The 19,966-nt window shown below is 35.3% G+C and overlaps 2 protein-coding genes across 3 annotated transcripts in view; both read right to left on the reverse strand.

Moving 5' to 3' along the window:
• OR4M1 (olfactory receptor family 4 subfamily M member 1) overlaps positions 1–19,966 on the reverse strand; it is a 61,506-nt gene that overhangs the window by 29,629 nt on the left and 11,911 nt on the right. The gene's annotated exons all lie outside the window — the stretch shown is intronic.
• Positions 8,463–14,371, reverse strand: OR4Q3 (olfactory receptor family 4 subfamily Q member 3). The gene is made up of 2 exons (XM_019009339.3): positions 14,271–14,371; positions 8,463–10,528 (listed from the first exon to the last, which is right to left on the reverse strand). Coding segments are annotated over exons 1-2 (966 nt in total). The 5' UTR covers positions 14,273–14,371; the 3' UTR covers positions 8,463–9,564.

The raw sequence follows: 19,966 nt of genomic DNA on the forward strand, positions 1-19,966 counted from the left end.
CCCAAGTAGCTGGGATTACAGGCACCTGCCACCACAAAAAGAACTGAATTTAAACAATTGCTTTCTTATCGTGCAAAGTCCTTCAATTGGAGAATATGTTTCACATTCCTAAAATCTTTTAATAGTCTGTGCCCTATACCAGCAAAGCCAAATTGTGCTCAGTCATCACCAGTTGACAAAATCATAAGGGCTGAAAAAATGTTTAGGTAAGCAGAAAACACTTATATTGTACTTACTATACACCAAGTTTGATTCTAGATGTTTTACATATAGCTCATTTAACTCCCATAATGATCTTATAAAGTAGTCTATCACTACTATTACCACTTCAGAAATGAGGAAACTGAAGCACAGAAAGAGTAAGTAACTTGCCCAAGGTTATAGATCTAGTGATTGGCGGAGTTGGTGTTTGAACCTACACAATGGGTCTTCAGGATCTATTTTCCTAACTACTATGCATATCCTGGGTCTGATGGCATCAAAGCCACCAAATATCTTTCTCATTTGAAAGCCTTAAACCTTCTACAATAATCAAAAGACTCCTTTTCTTCTAATCATGAAAAGTTTTTTTTTAATTATATACACTATTTAGAGACAAAGACTATAGCTGCAACTGGCAAGATCATCACAGCATAGAGTTTGTGCCGACTTTTCTCCAATTAAATTTACAGTGGGGATGTAATAACAAGTGATGTGATACTGATCATTAATTCAGTCATTATTTGATTTGGCAAGTATTGTCAATCAAGTGGAGGAGGTCCACATGTAAACTGTGACAGTTCTCTGTGAAAGGGCTCAGGAAGGAGGCCCAGGAGAGACAGGACTGCCTTTTCAAACGTTGTCACTGAGTGGAATTCTGATAGATGAGTTAGAGTTAACCTGATGATGATTAGGATTGCAGGGTGTGGGCACAAAAGAATAGACAGGGCAGGAAGAAGTTTCCAGGCCTGGCAAATAGAATATGTGAAGGTAAAAATCATTACACCATCCACTTTGGGGAGTGCCAGCAAGTTGAATATGATTCAGCACAGAACCCACATAGGAAAGTGTCAGGAGATGAGGCTGAAAAGAAGCAAGTCTAGATTACAGAGTCTTGTGTGTTAAGCTTAAAAGTTAGCAATTGAATTAATTGGGGTGCCATAAAGAAAGATCCAGTCACAGGAGGAGAGTAGCTGCGATGGAAGGTGGGGGAGAGAAGTTGTGAAAAAGAAGATGCCTGGAACCCCAACTTGTCTACGTTCAAATTTCGGCTTCACCATTTGCTAACTTTATGACTTTAGGCAAGTTACTTCACTTCCCTTTGCCTCAGTTTTCTCAAGTGTAAAATGTGGATAAGAATAGTACATTTATATAGAGTGTTATACATATTAAATATGTATTACATATAAAGCACTTATGTGCATAACATACTTTAAGTGAATATATAATTGTCATTATCCATCTTAGCTATCAGAGAAAATGTTGATTGGAAGGAGAGACAGAAGCCTGGATAGGAGTCATCTTAGAACACTAACCTCCTTACTGTGTTAATCTCCTGATTCTCACCTATATGCATGCTCATGCTTGTCCAAATCTTAGACTGTATCTACTGCTCACACCTACCCTCTCAAATATACTCCTTTGACTGGAGCAGCAACAGAATACATTCTATGTCCTTGCATAGACGTATTAAAGAGTTCAAGCATGGATGCCCAAAGATGTTTGGGTAGCTGCTCTATTCACCCTGAGTGGTGACAACTCAACTTTATCTAGACTCCTCCTGAGGAGTTCATCAAATTAATCAAAGTCTAGGACCCAGGATCTTTTTGCTATCTTTGCTGGGAGAAACAGCACAGGATTTAAAGATAGAACAACTCACAGCTCTGCCTCTTCAGGCTGTGTAACATTAAAATAATTTTTCTAACATCTATTAACCTCCCCTGTGAGATAATGCTACCCATGGTAAGACTCAAATTAGATAATGGACAAAAAGGCAATAAACAATCTGCCAAACTAACTCTTGATCATTTTTGTGGTAGAATTTCAGGAACACCAGTATCAGACATCTGAACTCTATGAACCAGAGCCTCTGTGGGGTGGATTGTTTCTACTGGTCTACCCAGGTTCTTAGGTTAAACTTGATCTCTCTAAGACAATGCTAAAGAATACATATTAGTTGATATAGGATTTGTGTAGTTAAAGAAAAATGTTTCCTCCTTTGTTTAACTCCATGAGCCTACATAAATTATTTCCAATAGAACAATTTCAAAGAATGCAACTCTTGGAATCTTCTGGGAAAGAGATTGTCTTAGTTCCTCTCGTGAGGGATTTACAAAGGGCAGCCATATACTATTCTGGATCTCCTTCCTCACAGCAAGTTCTATCTCATGGAAAACTTTTCATGCAATAGTGTTCTTGACTTCAATATCCTTCATAAAGACATTGTCACACATGTTCATGTTTTTATGTCTCTTGTTACCTGACATTATTTTATTACTGATTAATCCTATCCTGTTCCTCTAATTGGCTCCAATTGAGAAAACAATTACTAGTCTTGTGGAGCTGAAAGATAAGGAAAAAATATTGAAAAAAATCTGCAAATGAGTTAGCATAGCACAATGTATAGATTGCTTAAGGTATCATCTATTTGATTTATATTTCATAAGTACCAATATTAATTTATCCTTTCACTTAATATTTACTAAACATATTATCTGTGTCTGGTACTGCACTGTGAATATAAAAAGAGGAGTGTGACCCAATACCTGACATAAAACCATTTATTTTAGAGCAGCAGTTTTAAATGACCTCCCTAAATCATCTTAGACTGAAGCATAATTTATGTTAAGTCCTATACTTATCTATGTGTAAAGGATTTTAAAGACTGTTTGATTTTTTCACACTCATCTAACCATTGGGAAACAAATAAGGTACAGAGAGGGAATTAAATTATATAAGTTTACTGATGGTGGTAAACCTAGTAAGCCTAGGAGTAAATTCCAATTGAAATTATATTGATACACTCTTTAAATTGTAATATACTATTTCTTAAATTAATTACTAGAACAGATGTTGTAAAGCAGGTGAAGAATTTACAGAAGTAAATAATTTACTTTTGAATATAATTTGAATCAATGAAAATTGACCTTGCCTCTTTCACTGGTGGTTAAGGTATCATTCTAGACGGAAAGCTTACCCCGGACTTTTTCTGGAGTGTGGTCCCACAGCATGGATTTGAACAATCCAAGATCTTGGATCAGAAAAGCCTTTGAAATAAAAATGTGATTGATACCAAGATACGCACACTAAAAGACTGAGATTTATATAATGATACTTCTTTTATATACATGCCACATTTCCTCTTGTACAACCTAAAAAGCGGTCGTGAGTTTGTTTTCTGTCTCTTCTTTCTCTCTCTCTCTCTCCCTCTCTCCCTCAGAAAGATAGTATTTTATGAGATTACAACCATGCCATAGCTTCTAACCTTGGTATGCAAAAGATTTCTACATTCCTGGCTGCCAAAGGGAAGAAACTCTCAGCAATCTTTATGCATCATCAAAACCTTGAGGGAAATGCTGGACAAGTGATTGGGTAAGCAGCTGGAGAATATGATTAGGCAGAGAAAGTGCAAGTGTAGTCTCTACTAAATAACTTCTTGTAAAACCATGCTGAAAGCTGGCTGAAAATAAGACTTTTAATTAGAGTATTGAAAGTGAAAAGTTGGTCAGTAATTCCAGCAGAAGTAGCAGCATGTTCAGAGACATAGAAATATGAGGAAGCTGCACATGGTTCAGAGGTTCAAACAGTGGAACAGGACTGGGCAGAAATTGGAATTAGTATTGATAATTGATCTTAGAACAAGTTTTTCTACTAGAACAAGGCCTAAGGTGTAGAGTGGTGTTGTAGTATGAGAAATCTTAGTCATTATCCTAGATTTTCTTATCACCATGCAGACCCTACACCCCTACAGAATCTCATATGTGTACCAGAATCTGAGGTAGGATAGAACATGCAAACAAGAAAGTACAGGTTTGATGAAATAAGAGGGAGAGACTGGTAGGGTTAGGATGTATATGCTAATCAACTCAACTGAGCCATTTTACTATGTAGACATTTATTTCAAAACATCATGTTGTACATGACAAATATATAAAAGTTTTACATGTCAGATAAATAAATAAGAAACCATGCACAGATGTGAACAGAGTGGGGGGAGTCAATGTTCACTTAAAGAGATAAAAACTAGAACTGCACTTTATTTATGTTATAGATTTCACCATTTCCTCTAAGTAATGGAAGCTCATCAGGTATTTTCAAGTATTTATTTACAGAGTAATTACAAAGAGCTTTTTGGGAACATAAAGAACATAATGGCAATAAATTAAATAGCTGCCATGAAAAAAATAGACAACTTGAGTAAGCCATTTCATTAAGGAAGAACTAATGAAATCTGAATTAAAGTTGCAATGTAGTTAGTAATAATGCATCAATATTAGTTTGTTTGACAAATGTACCATAGTAATATAACAATAAGGAAAATAGCATAAGGTATAATTATATTCTGTGATATTCAACATTTCTGTAAATCTATAACCATTCCAAATTTTAAAAATTATTGAATTTAAAAATGATTTTATAAAATCTTTGAAAGCATGTTATAAGCCAGAAATTTTGGGAGGGCCTATAAACATCAGCTTTATTCGTTCCCTTTCATTCTTTTTTTAATTTCAACTTTTATTTTAGATACGGAGGGTACATGTGCAGGTTTGCTACATCGGTTTATTGCACCAAGGTAGTAAGTATAGTACCCAACAGGTAGTTTCCCAACCCATCCCCCCCACCCTTCCTCACACCTCTTGTAGTCCGCAGTGTCTATTGTTCCCATGTACATGTCCATGTGTGCTTAATGTTTAGCTCCCACTGGTAAGTGAGAACATGTAGTATTTTGGTTTCTGTTCTTGCATTAATTTGCTTAGGATTATTGCCTGAAGCTTCGTTCATGTTGCTGCAAAAGACATGATTTCATTCTTTTTTTTGGTTGCATAGTATCTGATAGTATAAACCATATTTTCTTTATCTAGTCTACCATTTATGGGCACCTAGGTTGATTCTGTCTTTGCTGAATAGTGCTGAGAAGAACATACAAGTGTATGTGTCTTTTTGGTCTTTTTGGCATAATCTATTTGGCATAATCTATTGTATATACATAAAATATATATATACACATATATATACACACACATATATATACACATATATATACACACATATATATATATACACACATATATATATACACACACATATATATATACACAGTGAGAGAGAGAGAGAAATAGGATTGCTGGATCAAGTAGTAGCTTTGTTCTAAGTGATTTGAGAAGTCTCCAAAGTTCTGCCCACAGGGGCTGAACTAATTTACATTCCCAACAACTCTGTACAAGCACTCCCTTTTTTTCTACAGGCTAACCAGCATCTGTTGTTTTTGGACTTTTTCATAGTAGCCACTATGATTGGCATGAGATGGTATCTCATTGTGGTTTTGGTATGAATTTCTCTGATGATTAGTGATGATAAGCATTTTTTCATATGTTTGTTGGCTGCTTGTATGTCTTTTTATTCAGAAGGATCTATTCATGTCCTTTTCCCATTATTAACAGGGCTATTTGTTTTTTGTCTGTTGTATTATTTAAGTTCTATTTACATTTGGGATATTAGACCTTTGTCAGATGCATAGTTTGCAAATATTTTCTCCCATTCGGTAAGTTGTCTGTTTTCCCTCTTGATCGTTTCTTTTTCTGTACAGAAGCACTTTCGTTTACCTAGGTCCCACTTGTCAATTTTTGGTTTTGTTGCAATTTCTTTGGGGGACTTAGCTAATTTTTTTTTTCCCAAGGCCAATGTCAAGAAAAATATCTCCTAGATTTTGGTCTAGGATTTTCATAGGTTTTGGTCTTATATTTAAATCTTTAATCTATCCTGTTAATTTTCTTATATGCTGAAAAGCAAGGGTCTAGCTTCATCTTCCTGCACTTTGCACCTCAGGGAATTAGAAAACAAAGGACAAACCAACTCCAGAGCTAGCAGAAGAAAAGAAATAACAAAAATTAGAGAACAACTTAATGAAATTGAGGTGCAAAAATCTTTACAAAAGGTCAATGAAACCAAGAGTTAGTCTTTTGAAAAAATAAGATGGTTAGACTGCTAGTTAGATTAAAAAATAATAAAAAAAAATCCAAATGAGTACAGTCAAAAAGGACAAAAATGACATTACAACTGATCCCACAGAAATACGAAAGATCCTCAGAGAATACTATGAACAACTCTATGCACACAAATTAGAAAATCTGGAAGAAACTGATAAATTCCTGGAACAACACAATCTCCTAAGATTGAATTAGGAAGAGATTGTAATCCTTAATAAGTCAATATCAAGCTCTGAAATTGAATCAGTAATTAAAAAAAAAAAACTCTACTAACCAAAAAAAGCCCAGGACCAGAGGGATTCACAGTTGAATTCTACCAGACATATAAAGAAGAAATGGTACCAATCCTACTGAAACTATTCCCAAAAAAATAAAAAAGGAAGGACTCCTCCCTAACTCATTCTATGAAGGTAGCATCAGCCTAATACCAAAATCTGGCAGAGACAAAACAAAGAAAGAAAACATCAGGCCAATATCCTGATGAACACAGATGCAAAAATCCTCAACACAATACCAGCAAATCAAATTCAGCGGCACATCAATAAGTTAATTCACCACGATCAAGTAGGCTTCATTCCTGGAAACAAACAGAAACTTGAAAATGCAAAAGGGAATACAAAAAGCTCTTGCTTTTCTTAAAATAACGCTACCAATTCCAGCTATCAACTGGACATTTAAAGTGATTTGCCAAGATTATACATTTTGCTATGAAAGAGAACATCAGAAAAAAGGGATGTTGCAGCCGGCTTATACCAAGAGAAAGCCTGGAGCTCTATGTTCTTGAAACATGCCTGGTAATCCCTAGCACCACTCAAATCTTTCTGTAACTCACGCAGTACTCTTGGGCAGTTTCCTACACTTCAGGATATTCAAAATATTATCTTTGGGATATCATACTGCTATTCAGGATACTCATCGCATGCAAAAAACCCTGAAAATGTTGAGTAGAGTGAAGCTAAAGAGAAGAACATGATGTTCCAGTTATGCCATTCTCACCCTCACCCACACTATTTAGAAATCTCCCAAATGGCAGCCTAGTTCCTAGTCTGTGAGGAGTCCTTCTGTAGCAATATATACATATACACATACATATATATGGCTTCTTAAATATAAAGTCATTAACTCCCAACACAAAAATAAAAATACATTTTTTGTCCCTATATCAAGAAAGCTCTTACATGACCAGGGTTTTTGCAATTTTCCAGTATATCTTAGTATTAGATGGAGTTTCAGACATTTTTTTCACAGGTATATTTTTCAGCTAAGTAATCATAAAAGCCTCTCTATGGCAATTCATTAGGAGATAAAGTGACAAAATATAAAAAACATTGTAAAAGTTTGTCATTATCTTATTATATAGTAAATAGAATGAAGACATTTTCATAGCCATAAAATATTGCAAGGATCCTATGTCAGAGATGGATAATCTTAAATATAAATGCTTAAGTTAACCTTTTTAGGGATCTTCCAGCTCTGAAGCTCCTATATAGGTATTATAGAAATTAAGTAATCTGGCCGGGTGTCGTGGCTCATGCCTGTAATCCCAGCACTTTGAGAGGCTGAGGCAGGCAGATCACCTGAGGTCAGGAGTTCAAGACCAGTCTGGCCAACATGGAGAAACCCCGTCTTTACTAAAAATACAAAAATTAGCCAGGCATGGTGGCCAGCACCTGAAATCCCAGCTACTTGGGAGGCTGAGGAAAGAGGATGACTTGAACCTAGGAGGCGGAGGTTGCAGTGAGCCAAGATTGTGCCACTGCACTCCAGCCTGGGAGACAAGAGTGAGACTCTGTCTCAAAAAAAAAAAAAGAAGAAAGAAAGAGTGAAAGAGAGAGAAAGAAAAAGAGAAAAAAGAAAGAAGAAAGAAAGAGAGAGAGAAAGAAAGAAAGAAAGAAAGAAAGATGCAATCTGTATAATTAGGATAAAATACTCTAAGAAAGAAAGAGAAAGAGAGAGAAAGAAAGAAAGAGAAAGAAAAAGAGAAAAAGAGAGAAAAAAGAAAGAGAGAGAAAGAAAGAAAGAAAAAGAAAGAAAGAAGCAATCTGTATAACTGGGATAAATACTCTTTCTGAGGAGAAATAAAATATTAACTTAATTATATAATTATTAGCTTTCTTTTTTTTTTTTTTTTTTTTTTTTTTTGCTTTGAGACCGAGTTTTGCTCTTGTTGCCCAGGCTGGAGTGCAGTGGTGCGATCTCAGCTCACTGCAACCTCTGCCTCCTGGGTTCAAGTGATTCTCCTGCCTCAGCCTTCCTGAGTAGCTGGGATTACAGGCATGCACCACCACACCTGGCTAATTTTGTATTTTTAGTAGAGATGGGGTTTCTCCATATTGGTCAAGCTGGTCTCAAACTCCTGACTTCAGATGATCTGCCTGCCCTGGCCTCCCAAAGTGCTGGGATTACAAAGAGCTTTCTTGATTGATTGCATTTTTTCTAAGTGGTCATGGGCAAGTCACTTAACTCTCAGTTCATTCTCAAAAAGGAAGTTAAGTACATTTATTCCTCAAAGCATGTTTGAGACTCAGAGGTAATAACTGTGAACATCTCAAAAATGAGTGCTTTCAACCACAGTTCATTTCTTCCTCTGTTCCTTTAGAGGTTAAAACTCTTAAACATTATGGTCAGTTGAAGAGCCAGCTTATCTATTCACCCCCACTGTAATTCCAATCAAAGAAAAACTCAGTGTGAAACTGGGTACCTCTTCTTGAGAAGCCTCTACAACAGAATACTAACAGCTTCCATCACCCCTGCACTCCTGGACTTCCTTTCTCTCACGCATAAACTTTGTTAAGAGCATATGTTCATTAGAGTGATGCCTGACTACATTTCTAAAACTTGGGACACTGTGGAACACAGTTCTGAGGTAAATACTACTACATAGGTGGTTGTTACTGTTCTCAGGCTTTGTTATAACAGAACAAAGAAATTCACACTACTTCAGAAAAGTATCTGATGAGACATCAGAAGGAACTGCCTAACACTAGGAATCATTAAATGCTGGAGGAACTGAACACAAAAAGAGATATATCTTCTTTCATTTGAATAGATTAAAAAGTGGAAAAAAAATTGAATAAATGAACAGCACTTAGAGACATAAAGATAGAAAGTTGATCTTTCAATTAATGCTTGTTATTGTTTGTGGCCAGTAAATTCTACTGAGTTTCTGAGTTCTCTTGATTACGGTCAAAAGGCATAGGTGGCTTTCTAGAGTGCCACCTATGCTTTTAAATTGTAATCAAGAGTGATCCATTATAATCTTTATGCTATCTCCTCTTTTATACCAAAGTCATCAAAATGGTTTTTACCCATGTACAAGATGAGTTAAGAGTCTTCCAAGAAAGAGTGTGTTTTTCAAATCACCTCTTCTGCTCATTCCTTAACAAGGCAATGGAATGCCACATGGTTTTATCCTCAGCTTCTTCATAGCTGTCTTCATATCAGTATTTCTGAGTGTGTAGATGAGGGGGTTCAACATAGGTGTAATCACTGTGTAAAACAAGGAGAATATCTTATCCACAGAGAAGCTGCAGAAAGGCCTCAAATAGATGAATACGCATGGCACGAAGATCAGGCTGACCACTGTCAGGTGAGAAGCACAGGTAGAGAGGACCTTGTTCTGGCCCTGGCAGAAGTGTGTTCTCAGGGTGATCAGGATGATAGCATAAGAGAATAGTAAGACCAAGAAGCAGACAAGAGACAGCAGACCACTGTTGGCTATCACCAGCACCTCTACCACATAGGTGTCCATGCAGGCCAGCTTGATGACTTGTGGGACATCACAGTAGAAGTTGTCCAGTTCATTGGGCCCACAGAAAGGCAGCTGGATGACTAGTATGACCTGCATGATAGAGTGGATAAAACCCCCACACCAGCAGGCAAGAACCAACCAAAGGCATAGCTGGGGGTTCATGACTGTAAGGTAGCGCAAAGGGTTACAGATGGCAACATATCTGTCATAGGCCATGACTGTCAGCAGAAACATCTCACTGGCTCCTAGAAAGTGGAGGAAGTAGATCTGGGCCAGGCATCCTGAAAAAGAGATGCTCTTGCCCTGCTGTAGGAAATCCCCTAACATCTTTGGCACAGTAACACAGCTCAGGCATAGGTCAATGAAAGAGAGATGACCTAAAAAATAATACATAGGAGATTGGAGCAGGTGAGCATGGGCTTGCACTGTTACCACTATCAAGAGGTTTCCCAGGACAATAGCAATGTAAAAAAACAAAAATAGTAAGAAGAGAAATAGCTGCAGCTCCCAAGAAGATGATAGGCCCAGAAGAACAAATTCTGTCACATTAGAATCTTGTTCTTTTTTCATCAAGCCAAGAATATCAAGTGACCTAGAGAAAGAAGAATTAAATCAGAACAAGGGAGATTTAAGGTAGATATATATATGTACACTATATATATATAGTATATAATATATAAATTACATAAAAATTTTTTAGCAAGTTTTATCAGGTAGTATAGGCAGTACACTCATATTGATAGAATGAGGAATTTTGTTCATTTCTTCCAACTCTTTATTCCTGTAGTGCTTTTAAATTGCATTCACAATAAACAAGAAAGAAACACAATGACGTGGACATTAGGTGATAAGTGCTAATCTTTCCATTTCTTTTAATAGACAGAATAATGTCCTCTAAGGACAAAAGTTCTGGAATGGAGTATCTAGATTGAATGCCTAGCTCCACCATTATCAATGGAGTACTCTCAGGCAAGAAAATAAATCTCTCTGAATTGTATTCCTTTGTTATTCAATTTAATGCACAGTTAATAATATCTCCCAAGATTGTTTTGAGATTCAAATGTAATGCCTATGTGCACCATAAAAAAAAAACTAGATCTCTCAAGATGAGGAAATATCTTACTCATCTTTGTATCCACAACACAATACTTACCGCATAGCAGAAGCTCAATAATTTATCAAATCGAAGGAAGAATGTTTTGTAAACAACAAATTGCTATGTTGTACAAAGGTTAGTAGTTACTATGAATAAATATATTAGGAAACAAAACATTTAGGAAGGATTGAAACAGAGCTCATATTTTTTGTCTTTACTATCCCAGGTCACAGAAATTGGGAAGTTTGTAAAAATGAGGTAAGAAGCAATAGTCTCAATCTTTAAGATTTAGGGAAGCATCAGACTCGGGATGAGTAGGACAATGATTAAAAGACACTAATCACCAAGAGAAGAGACCAAGAGCCATGACCCATATCACGGAGGCATGCACAAAAGCCCACCATGACCCTTTACAGGACAGAGTAATAAGAGAAACCAGAGTTGTGTTGCTTCTGGACTTTTCAACAACCATAGATACATAAGAAAATAAAGAAGATTTGCTAAGATACTGTTAGATCCATTTTCCCCTGCTCTACACTCATATTCATCCCCAACATTTGATGACAGTACCTTGGATTACAAACAGAAAATCAGAGAACATTGATACATTTCTTCCATTGAAGTAGTTAAAAATTAGTAGATGCCTGTCTAGAATTTTTTTTATCTAGAACCAGCAATAGACAAAATATGAAATAAGACAAAATTTTATTTTGTGTCCCAAGCTTTGTAATCCATGTTGCACTTGGTTCTATCAAGTCATTCAGAGAATGTTATCCAATAAAATCCTTCATACTAGATATCAGGTATTTACATAGACAATGCAGAAAAGTACTTAAATTCTAAAAATGAAAACCCCTAATGACAAGAAAACTTTCTCTAGGATGTTATTCCAAGATAAGCCAGTGAGAGAGAGATTTGGGACTCAAGCCACCTTTGGATGCCTCTGTCACACCATGATTGTGACCATCCTCTTCATCTGCCTACACAGCCGAGTGCACAGGTGTATCTAAATCTATAATCTCATAACTGATAGAAGGAATCACCTCACTTTCTAGAGTCAATTGGAAAATAAAACAAAGAAAGAAATACAAGTTAGGGAACGATTTGCTGCTATATGTACAGCCTTACTTGAGCTCTGCTATATTGAAAATTCTCTAATCTTTTTTGGATGCACCAAGGATTGTAAATTTCCATAAGAAAATATCATTTTGATGTTCTTTTCAGTTATCTAAAATGTATAATTAACAGGGGTCAAGTCTCATTAAAATTATGGATCTAATTTTTAAAATAATCTTGGGAAAACTGGAAAAGTCTGAGAAAGAGAAACCAAAGTTATTTTTTTAATTAAAAAAGGTTTCTAGAAGCCAGAAAACAATGGGAACACATAATCCTACACACTGTTATAATTTAGTCTCAGAATACGGCTGAGAAACAAAGTGATTATTTCCTAATGTGAAGGCATAGGATACCAAGGGTGTATGATACACTTGTTTTTTCCACCGAACATATGTTGAGAAAGAAAAGATTATACTAAAACAGACAATATTAAAATTAAATAAATCAGAAGGATCGATTAAATAAGGGAAGAATATGTAAAATATGTTATAACCGAAATCACTACAAACTGTTTATAAGCCTTAGTTTATTGCCTACTTGTTTAAAGTAAGATTTAATATTAGGAAATTTCAGTACTATAAATATTCTGGACAGTTCCTAGGTGATTACTCTGATAAGATTTTGATTAATAATGATATAAAAATCTTCACAATCACATAAGATAAAAATAGGCAGCCCTGTATGTCAGTTATTTGAGTTTTAATCAAGGTGAGGGCTGGATTCTGGTTATTCTTGGATTTTTTTTTAATGACAATGAATTTGCAGTCTTCAGACAATATGAAACATAATACTAAACAATATAGAAAGCTCCCTTTTAGGTTTGGTGACATTTCCACATTTGGTAGAGTCATCTCCCAGCTTCTGTGTTTCTGAAGTCTGATCACAATAAGAAATTAAGCCTGTGACTGTTCTGTGAAGAATGAAAAGAACAATACACCCATCAACATGAAGGAATGTCTACACCCCAAAACTAACCCCAGTCGCAACATAATTTCCCTTGCCAAAGCCCTGCAGAGCTTGGAAAGCCACATTCAAAAACACCAGCTTCATTATCCCATTAGCAGTAAGATGAGACCTTATCAAGCATTTCATGTTTCATATCCTAAAAATAACCTAAGAATGTGAAAAAGTCAATAAAAATATTTTTAAGTACACAAAATGAGCCAAAAAAATTGAGAATGCTTAATGCGAAATGAAAGTCTTTATGGAAGGGTCCTCCTGCTTGGAGAGAAGAGGACAAACTAAAACACCTTAAATAATCAAAGGCTACTTGTGTACAGCTAAGCAGCTGGTCTCTCTTCTTTCTAAACAGGGAACCAGAGATGTTTATGAGGAAAATATGAAGAAAAGGAGTAAAATTTTTCTCCTGGTACTTGTGCATGTGTGTGTTTTAAGCATAACAGTATACCATATTTTGCTATTATGTTTGTCTTGTATTTATTTTGGTCTGTGTGGAGCTAAATGCATTATTAGAGGAGGAAATTTGACTACCTCAACAATAGAAAATGATTGGCTAGCTGGAGTTTCAATTGCATATGAATTCCTTTTAGACGCATTTGATGCATTTTAAAATTTCTCCTGAAAACCAAGAAGTGGACATACCATTAGTTGAAAATGGTACCTACAGTGGTATTCTCTATTAAGAAAGAAACAATCTTTCTGCTCTAAACTTCTTGGGCCTTGTTTGAAACATCGCATTCTATATTGTACCTGTGGAACATAAAGAGGATTTTAGTAAAAAGAAACTTTAATAATTAAAGAAATGGAAAACAGAATCTAGAAGGGACTATAGCAGAATTAGGTAGTCTTAAGACAATATTGCCATGAAACCCATGCCTTCCATTATGTGAATTTGGGCCTATCTTATCCAAATATTGCAACTGTCTTCTAAGATGCCACTAGCCCTAGAATTCCTTGATGCTATAGGAATTTCACTGTTCTGTGAATGTTTCTAAGAGTAAATTTAAAACAAAAAACTCAAATGATCTCTTAAATTTAAAAATTATCAATGCCAGAGTATATAGAGAAAAAGAGTGAGGACAACAGTAAACATAAAAATAGCATCAAACAGAGGAGCAGGAAGTGGAGGGGAGTTTTGAATAAACATATCTGAGAAACCTACATCTTTGCTTGTCAGAAGCTATGTGGTTTCAAGGAAGGAAGGTTTTATCCTGCCATTCATCCTACCAACCCTCTCTTCAGCCTCAGGCCAGCAAAATGGGCAATCCTCAGATGACCATCGCAGCTGCCCAGCACATGTCTTAACTGCTTCCTTATAAGCCAAGCCCTAGTTGAGGGCTGACTGTATGAACTGGAAATATCTCCTATCCCTAGGACTCTAGCTGTATCTGAGGTTTCTGTGGTTCTTACAACACTATTTAGCTTAATGAGCCCTGGGATTCCCTAGGCTGCTGCTGTTTGAGTTGTGTTAAATTTAGTTCTTGCTAGGAAGTTGACCTTTGGACCTGCAGGCTCTGAAGCAATTAGACCTGTTGCATAACAGAACCCACTTATTTTACTTACTTCGGATTGATTAATTTGTAATTTGTCATTGATTTGTTTGTATATGCCATCCATTTTCCATGCCTCAGTCTGTATCTGAAGAAGATTCTCACTGGTTTTATCTCAATCATGCTCCTTGAAGTAGCAGAAGCTGAAGGATAAATACCAAGCTAAGGTATTTATCTCTGGGATAATTCCAGGGGTAGCTTGGTACTTATCCTTTAAGGTAAAATAGAGTCTTGATACAACACCTGATTTCTTGAAACCTCAAGCAGCTTACCTACTGGCATTTATTCATGGATCGTATCCAGAAAACACAGCTGTTGTCATTAGTAATTTAATTTTCTATAGACTGTCAAAGTCTATTTTTTAAATATCATAAAACATAATTCTCAAACAAATACATAATGAACACATCAAAAACCGTATTTAACTAATTAATGAGGGATAGAAAGATAACAAAGTCCATTCCAAAAAGAATATGAAAAGTGTGATTTTACATAATCAGAGCAAAAAATGAACACTAAAATAAAATTGTTAAATTTGATGTAATCCAGTTAATGTCTCATGACACAGATTTACCTATATAACAAACCTGCATGTGTACCTCTGAACTTAAAAGTTAAAAAATATCAACATCACAAAAATATTAATATTCTTTCATACAGCTCTAAAAAGGGGCAATACGACCTTAATCTTTGGGATTATATTTTCTACCATGCTAAAAAGATACAATTTAGCAGTTTTCTATAACATCTAGCTATATGTAATTATATAATGTCTGAGATTCCATAATTCATATATAGTAAGTTAAACAAAATCACATTTGCTAGAGAGTCAGATGACCCTTAGCTGGGCTTCCTGAACAATGTTTTTTGTTTTGTTTTGTTATTTTTTATTTCTGTGGGTATATAGTGGGTGTATATATTTATAAAGTATGAAATATTTGGGTACAGGCATATAATACATAATAATCACATCATGGTAAATGGGGTATTCGTCCCCTCAAGCATTTATCTTTTGTGTTACAAACAATCCAATTATATTCTTTTGGTTATTTTTAAATGACAATTAAATCATTATTGACTATATTCACCCTGTTGTGCTATCAAATACTAAATATTATTTATTCTTTTTTTTTGTACCCATAACTATCCCCATTTTTCCCCATCCCACACCTCCACCATCCTTCTCAGTTTTTGGTAACCATCATTCTACTCTTTATCTGCATGATCCGATCATTTTAATTTTCAGTTCCCACAAGTAAGTGAGAATATGGGAAGTTTGTCTATCTGTGCCTGGCTTATTTCACTTAACACAATAATCCCCATTTCCGTCCATGTTGTTGCAAATGATCTCATTCTTTTTATGGCTGAATAGTACTCTATTGTATATGTATGTGCCACATTTTCATTATTCATTCATCTATTGATGGAAACTTAGGTTGTTTCCAAATCTTGGCTACTGTGAACAAAGCTAAAACAAACATGAGAATGCAGATAACTCTTTGTTATACTGCTATTTTTTCTTTTGGGTCTACATCTGGCAATGAGGTTGCAGGATCATAAAGTAGCTCTACATTTAGTTTTTGGGGGAATCTCCAAACTGTTTTCCATAGTGGTTGTACTAATTCACATTCCCACCAACAAAGTATGAGAGTTCCCTTTTCTCCTCTTCCTCACCAGCATTTGTTATTGCCTGAGTTTGGATAAAAGCCATTTTAAATGGGGTGAGATGATATCTCATTGTAGCTGTGAGGTACATTTCTCTGATGATCAATGTGTTGAGCACCTTTTTATATATCTGTTTGCTATTTGTATTGTCTTTTGAGAAATCGCTATTCTGATCCTTTGCCCATTTTTAAATTAGATTATTAGGTTGTTTTCCTATAGAGTTGTTTCCTGGTTATTAATCCCTCATCAGATGGGCAGTTTGCAAATATTTTCTCCCATTCTGTGGGTTGAATCTTCACATTGTTGATTGTTTTTCCTTGGATGTGCAGAAGCTTTTTGACTGGATGTGATCCCACTTGTCCATTTTTGTTTGGTGGCCTGTGTTCGTGGAGTATTGCTCAAGAAATCTTTGCCCAGACCAATGTCTAAGAGAGTTTCCCCCAATGTTTCCTTTTAGTAGTTTAATTTTTTGAGGTCTTAGATTTAAGGCTTTAATCCATTTTAATTTGATTTTGGTATATGCCAAGAGATAGGGGTCTTGTTTCATTCTTCTGCATATGGATATCCAGTTTTCCCAGCACCATTTATTGAAGAGACTGTTCTTTCCCCAATGTATGTTCTTGGCACTTTTGTAGAAAATGAGTTCACTATTGATATACGGATTTGCTTCTGGGTTCTCTATTCTGTTCCATTGACCTATGGGTCTGTTTTTTATGCCAGTACCATGTTCTTTTGGTTACCATAGCTTTATAGTGTAGTTTAAAGTCAGGTAATGTGATTCATCCAGTTTTGGTTTATTTGTTCAGGATAGCTCTGGGTATTCTGGGTCATCTGGTTATATCAATTTTAGGATTGTTTTTTCTATTTCTGTGAAGAATGGCATTGGTATTTTGATAGAGATGGAATCTGTAGATTGCTTTTGGTAGTATAACATTTTAACAATGACTGTTTCAATTCATGAACATGGAATATCTTTCCATTTCTTTGTGTCTTCCTTAGTTTCTTTCATCAATGTTTTATAGTTTTCGTTGTAGTGATTTTCACTTTTTTGGTTAATTCCTAGGTATTTAATTTTACTTGTAGCTATTGTAAATGGGATTATTTTCTTGATTTGTTTTTCAGACAGTTCACTGTAGACATATGGAGATGCTACTGACTTTTATATGTTGATTTTGTATCCTGCAACTTTACTAAATTTGTTTATCAGTTCTAATAGTGTTTTGGTGGAGTTTTTAGGTCTTTCCTGATATAAGATCACATCATCTGCAAACAAGGATAATTTGACTTCTTCCTTTCCAATTTGGATGCCTTTCATTTCTTTCTCTTGTCTGACTGCTTTAGCTAGGACTTCTAGTACTATAGTCAATAAAGTGGTAAAAGTTGGCATTCTTGTTGTGCTCCAGATATTAAAGGTTTTCAGTTTCTCTCCATTCAGCAAAATTCTATCTGTGGGTCTGTCATATATGGCTTTTATTATGTTGCAGTTTGTTCCTTCTATACCCAGTTTTTTAGAATTTTTATGATGAATGGATGTTGAACTTTATCAAATTTTTCAGCATCAGTTGAAATGATCATATGGTTATTCTGCTTCATACTGTTGATTGTTTATCATATTGATTGATTTGCATATACTGAACCATTCTTGCCTCCCTGGGATAAATCCTACTTTGTATGTTGTCATTTATTTGTGGGAGCTAAAAATTAAAACAATTGAACTCATGGAGATATAGAGTAGAAGGAAAGTTACCAGAAACTGAGAAAGACAGTGGTTAGGGGGATGGGAGGGCAGGTAGGGATGGTTAATGGGCACAAAAAGTAGTTAGAAAGAATGAATAAAATCTAGTATTTAATAGCACAAGAGGATGACTATTGTCAATCATAATTTAATTGTACATTTTAAAGTAACTAAAAGAGTGTAATTGAATTGCTTGTAACCCAAAGGATAAAAATGCTTGAGGGGAATGGATACCCCATTTACCATTATGTGATTATTATGCATGGCATGCCTGTATCTAAGTATCTCATGTACTCAATAAATATATGCACCTACCACATACATACCAAAGTTTAAAATAAATTAAAAAAAAAGAAAAGGCCAGGCACGGTGGCTCACACCTGTGATGTCAGCACTTTGGGAGGCCGAGGCAGCTGGATCAACTGAGGTCAGGAGTTCAAGACTAGCCTGGTCAACATGATGAAACCCTGTCTCTACTAAAAATACAAAAAAAAAATAGCTGGGCATGGTGGTGAACACCTGTAATCTCAGCTACTTGGGAGGCTGAGGCAGAAGAATCACTTGAACTCAGGAGGCGGAGGTTGCAATGAGCTGAGATGGCACCATTGCACTCCAGCTTGAGCAACAAGAGCGAAACTCTGTCAGAAAAAAGAAAGAAAGAAAGAAAGAAAGAAAGAAAGAAAGAAAGAAAGAAAGAAAGAAAGAAGGAAGGAAGGAAGGAAAGAAGGAAGGAAAGAAAAGAAGGGAAGGGAAGGGAAAGAGAGAGAGAAAGAAAGAAAGAAAAAAGAAAAGAAAGAAAGAAAAAAGAAATGAAAGAAAGGAAGAAAGAAAGAAAGAAAGGAAGGAAGGAAGGAAGGAAGGAAGGAAGGAAGGAAGGAAAGAAAGACAAATTACAAGGCAATAACATGATCATAGATGCAAAAATTCTCAACAAAATACTAGCAAACTGAATCCAACAACACATTAAAAAGACAGTTTGCCACACCCAAATGGGTTTTATTCCAGGAATTCAAGGGTTATTCAGTATAAATGAATCAAAAAGTTTGATACATTACACTAATAGAATAAAAGACAAAAAGTATATGATCATTTCAATAGATGCAAAAAAAGCATCTGATAAAATTTATCGTTGCTTCGTGATAAAAATTAAACACATTTAGGCATAGAAGGAGCATACCTCAACATAATAAAGGCCATATATCAGAAACTCACAGTGAAAATCATACTGACATAGGAAAAACAGAAAATCCTTCTTCTAAGAACTGAAAAAAGACAAGGATTCTCACTTTCACAACACCTATTTAATATAGTACTGGAAGTTTTGGCCAGAGAATCAGCAAGAGAAAGAAATAAAAGGCATTTGAATTGGGAAAGAAGAAGTCAAATTGTTTCTCATTGCAGATGACATGATCTTATATAGAGAAAAACATAAAAACATTATCAAGACAACTCTTAGAAGTGATAAGTGAATTCAGTAAGGTTGCAGAATACAAAATCAGCATACAAAAATCAGCAGCACTTTTATGTGGTAATAATCAACTGTCTGAAAAGAATTCAAGATAACAATCTTATTTACAATAGCTCCAAAACAAAAAAATATAATTCTTAAGAATTAATTTAACCAAGGATGTGAAAGAGATCTACAATGAAGCCATAAAACATTTATGAAAAAATTTGAAGACAGAAATAAATGGAAAGATAATCCTGCATTCATGGATTCAAATAATTAATATTGTTAAAATGTTCACACTACCCAAAACAAGCTATGATTTATCAAAATAACAATGACATCCTTCAGAGAAATAGAAAAAACAATCCTAAAATATGTATGGAATCTACAAAAGACCTGGAATAGCCAAAGCAGTCTTGACCCAAAAGAACAAAGTTGGAGGCATCATACTACCTGAC

This window comes from Gorilla gorilla, chromosome 15 (assembly GCF_029281585.2).
Source record: "Gorilla gorilla gorilla isolate KB3781 chromosome 15, NHGRI_mGorGor1-v2.1_pri, whole genome shotgun sequence".
NCBI classification, from domain to species: Eukaryota; Metazoa; Chordata; class Mammalia; order Primates; family Hominidae; genus Gorilla; species Gorilla gorilla.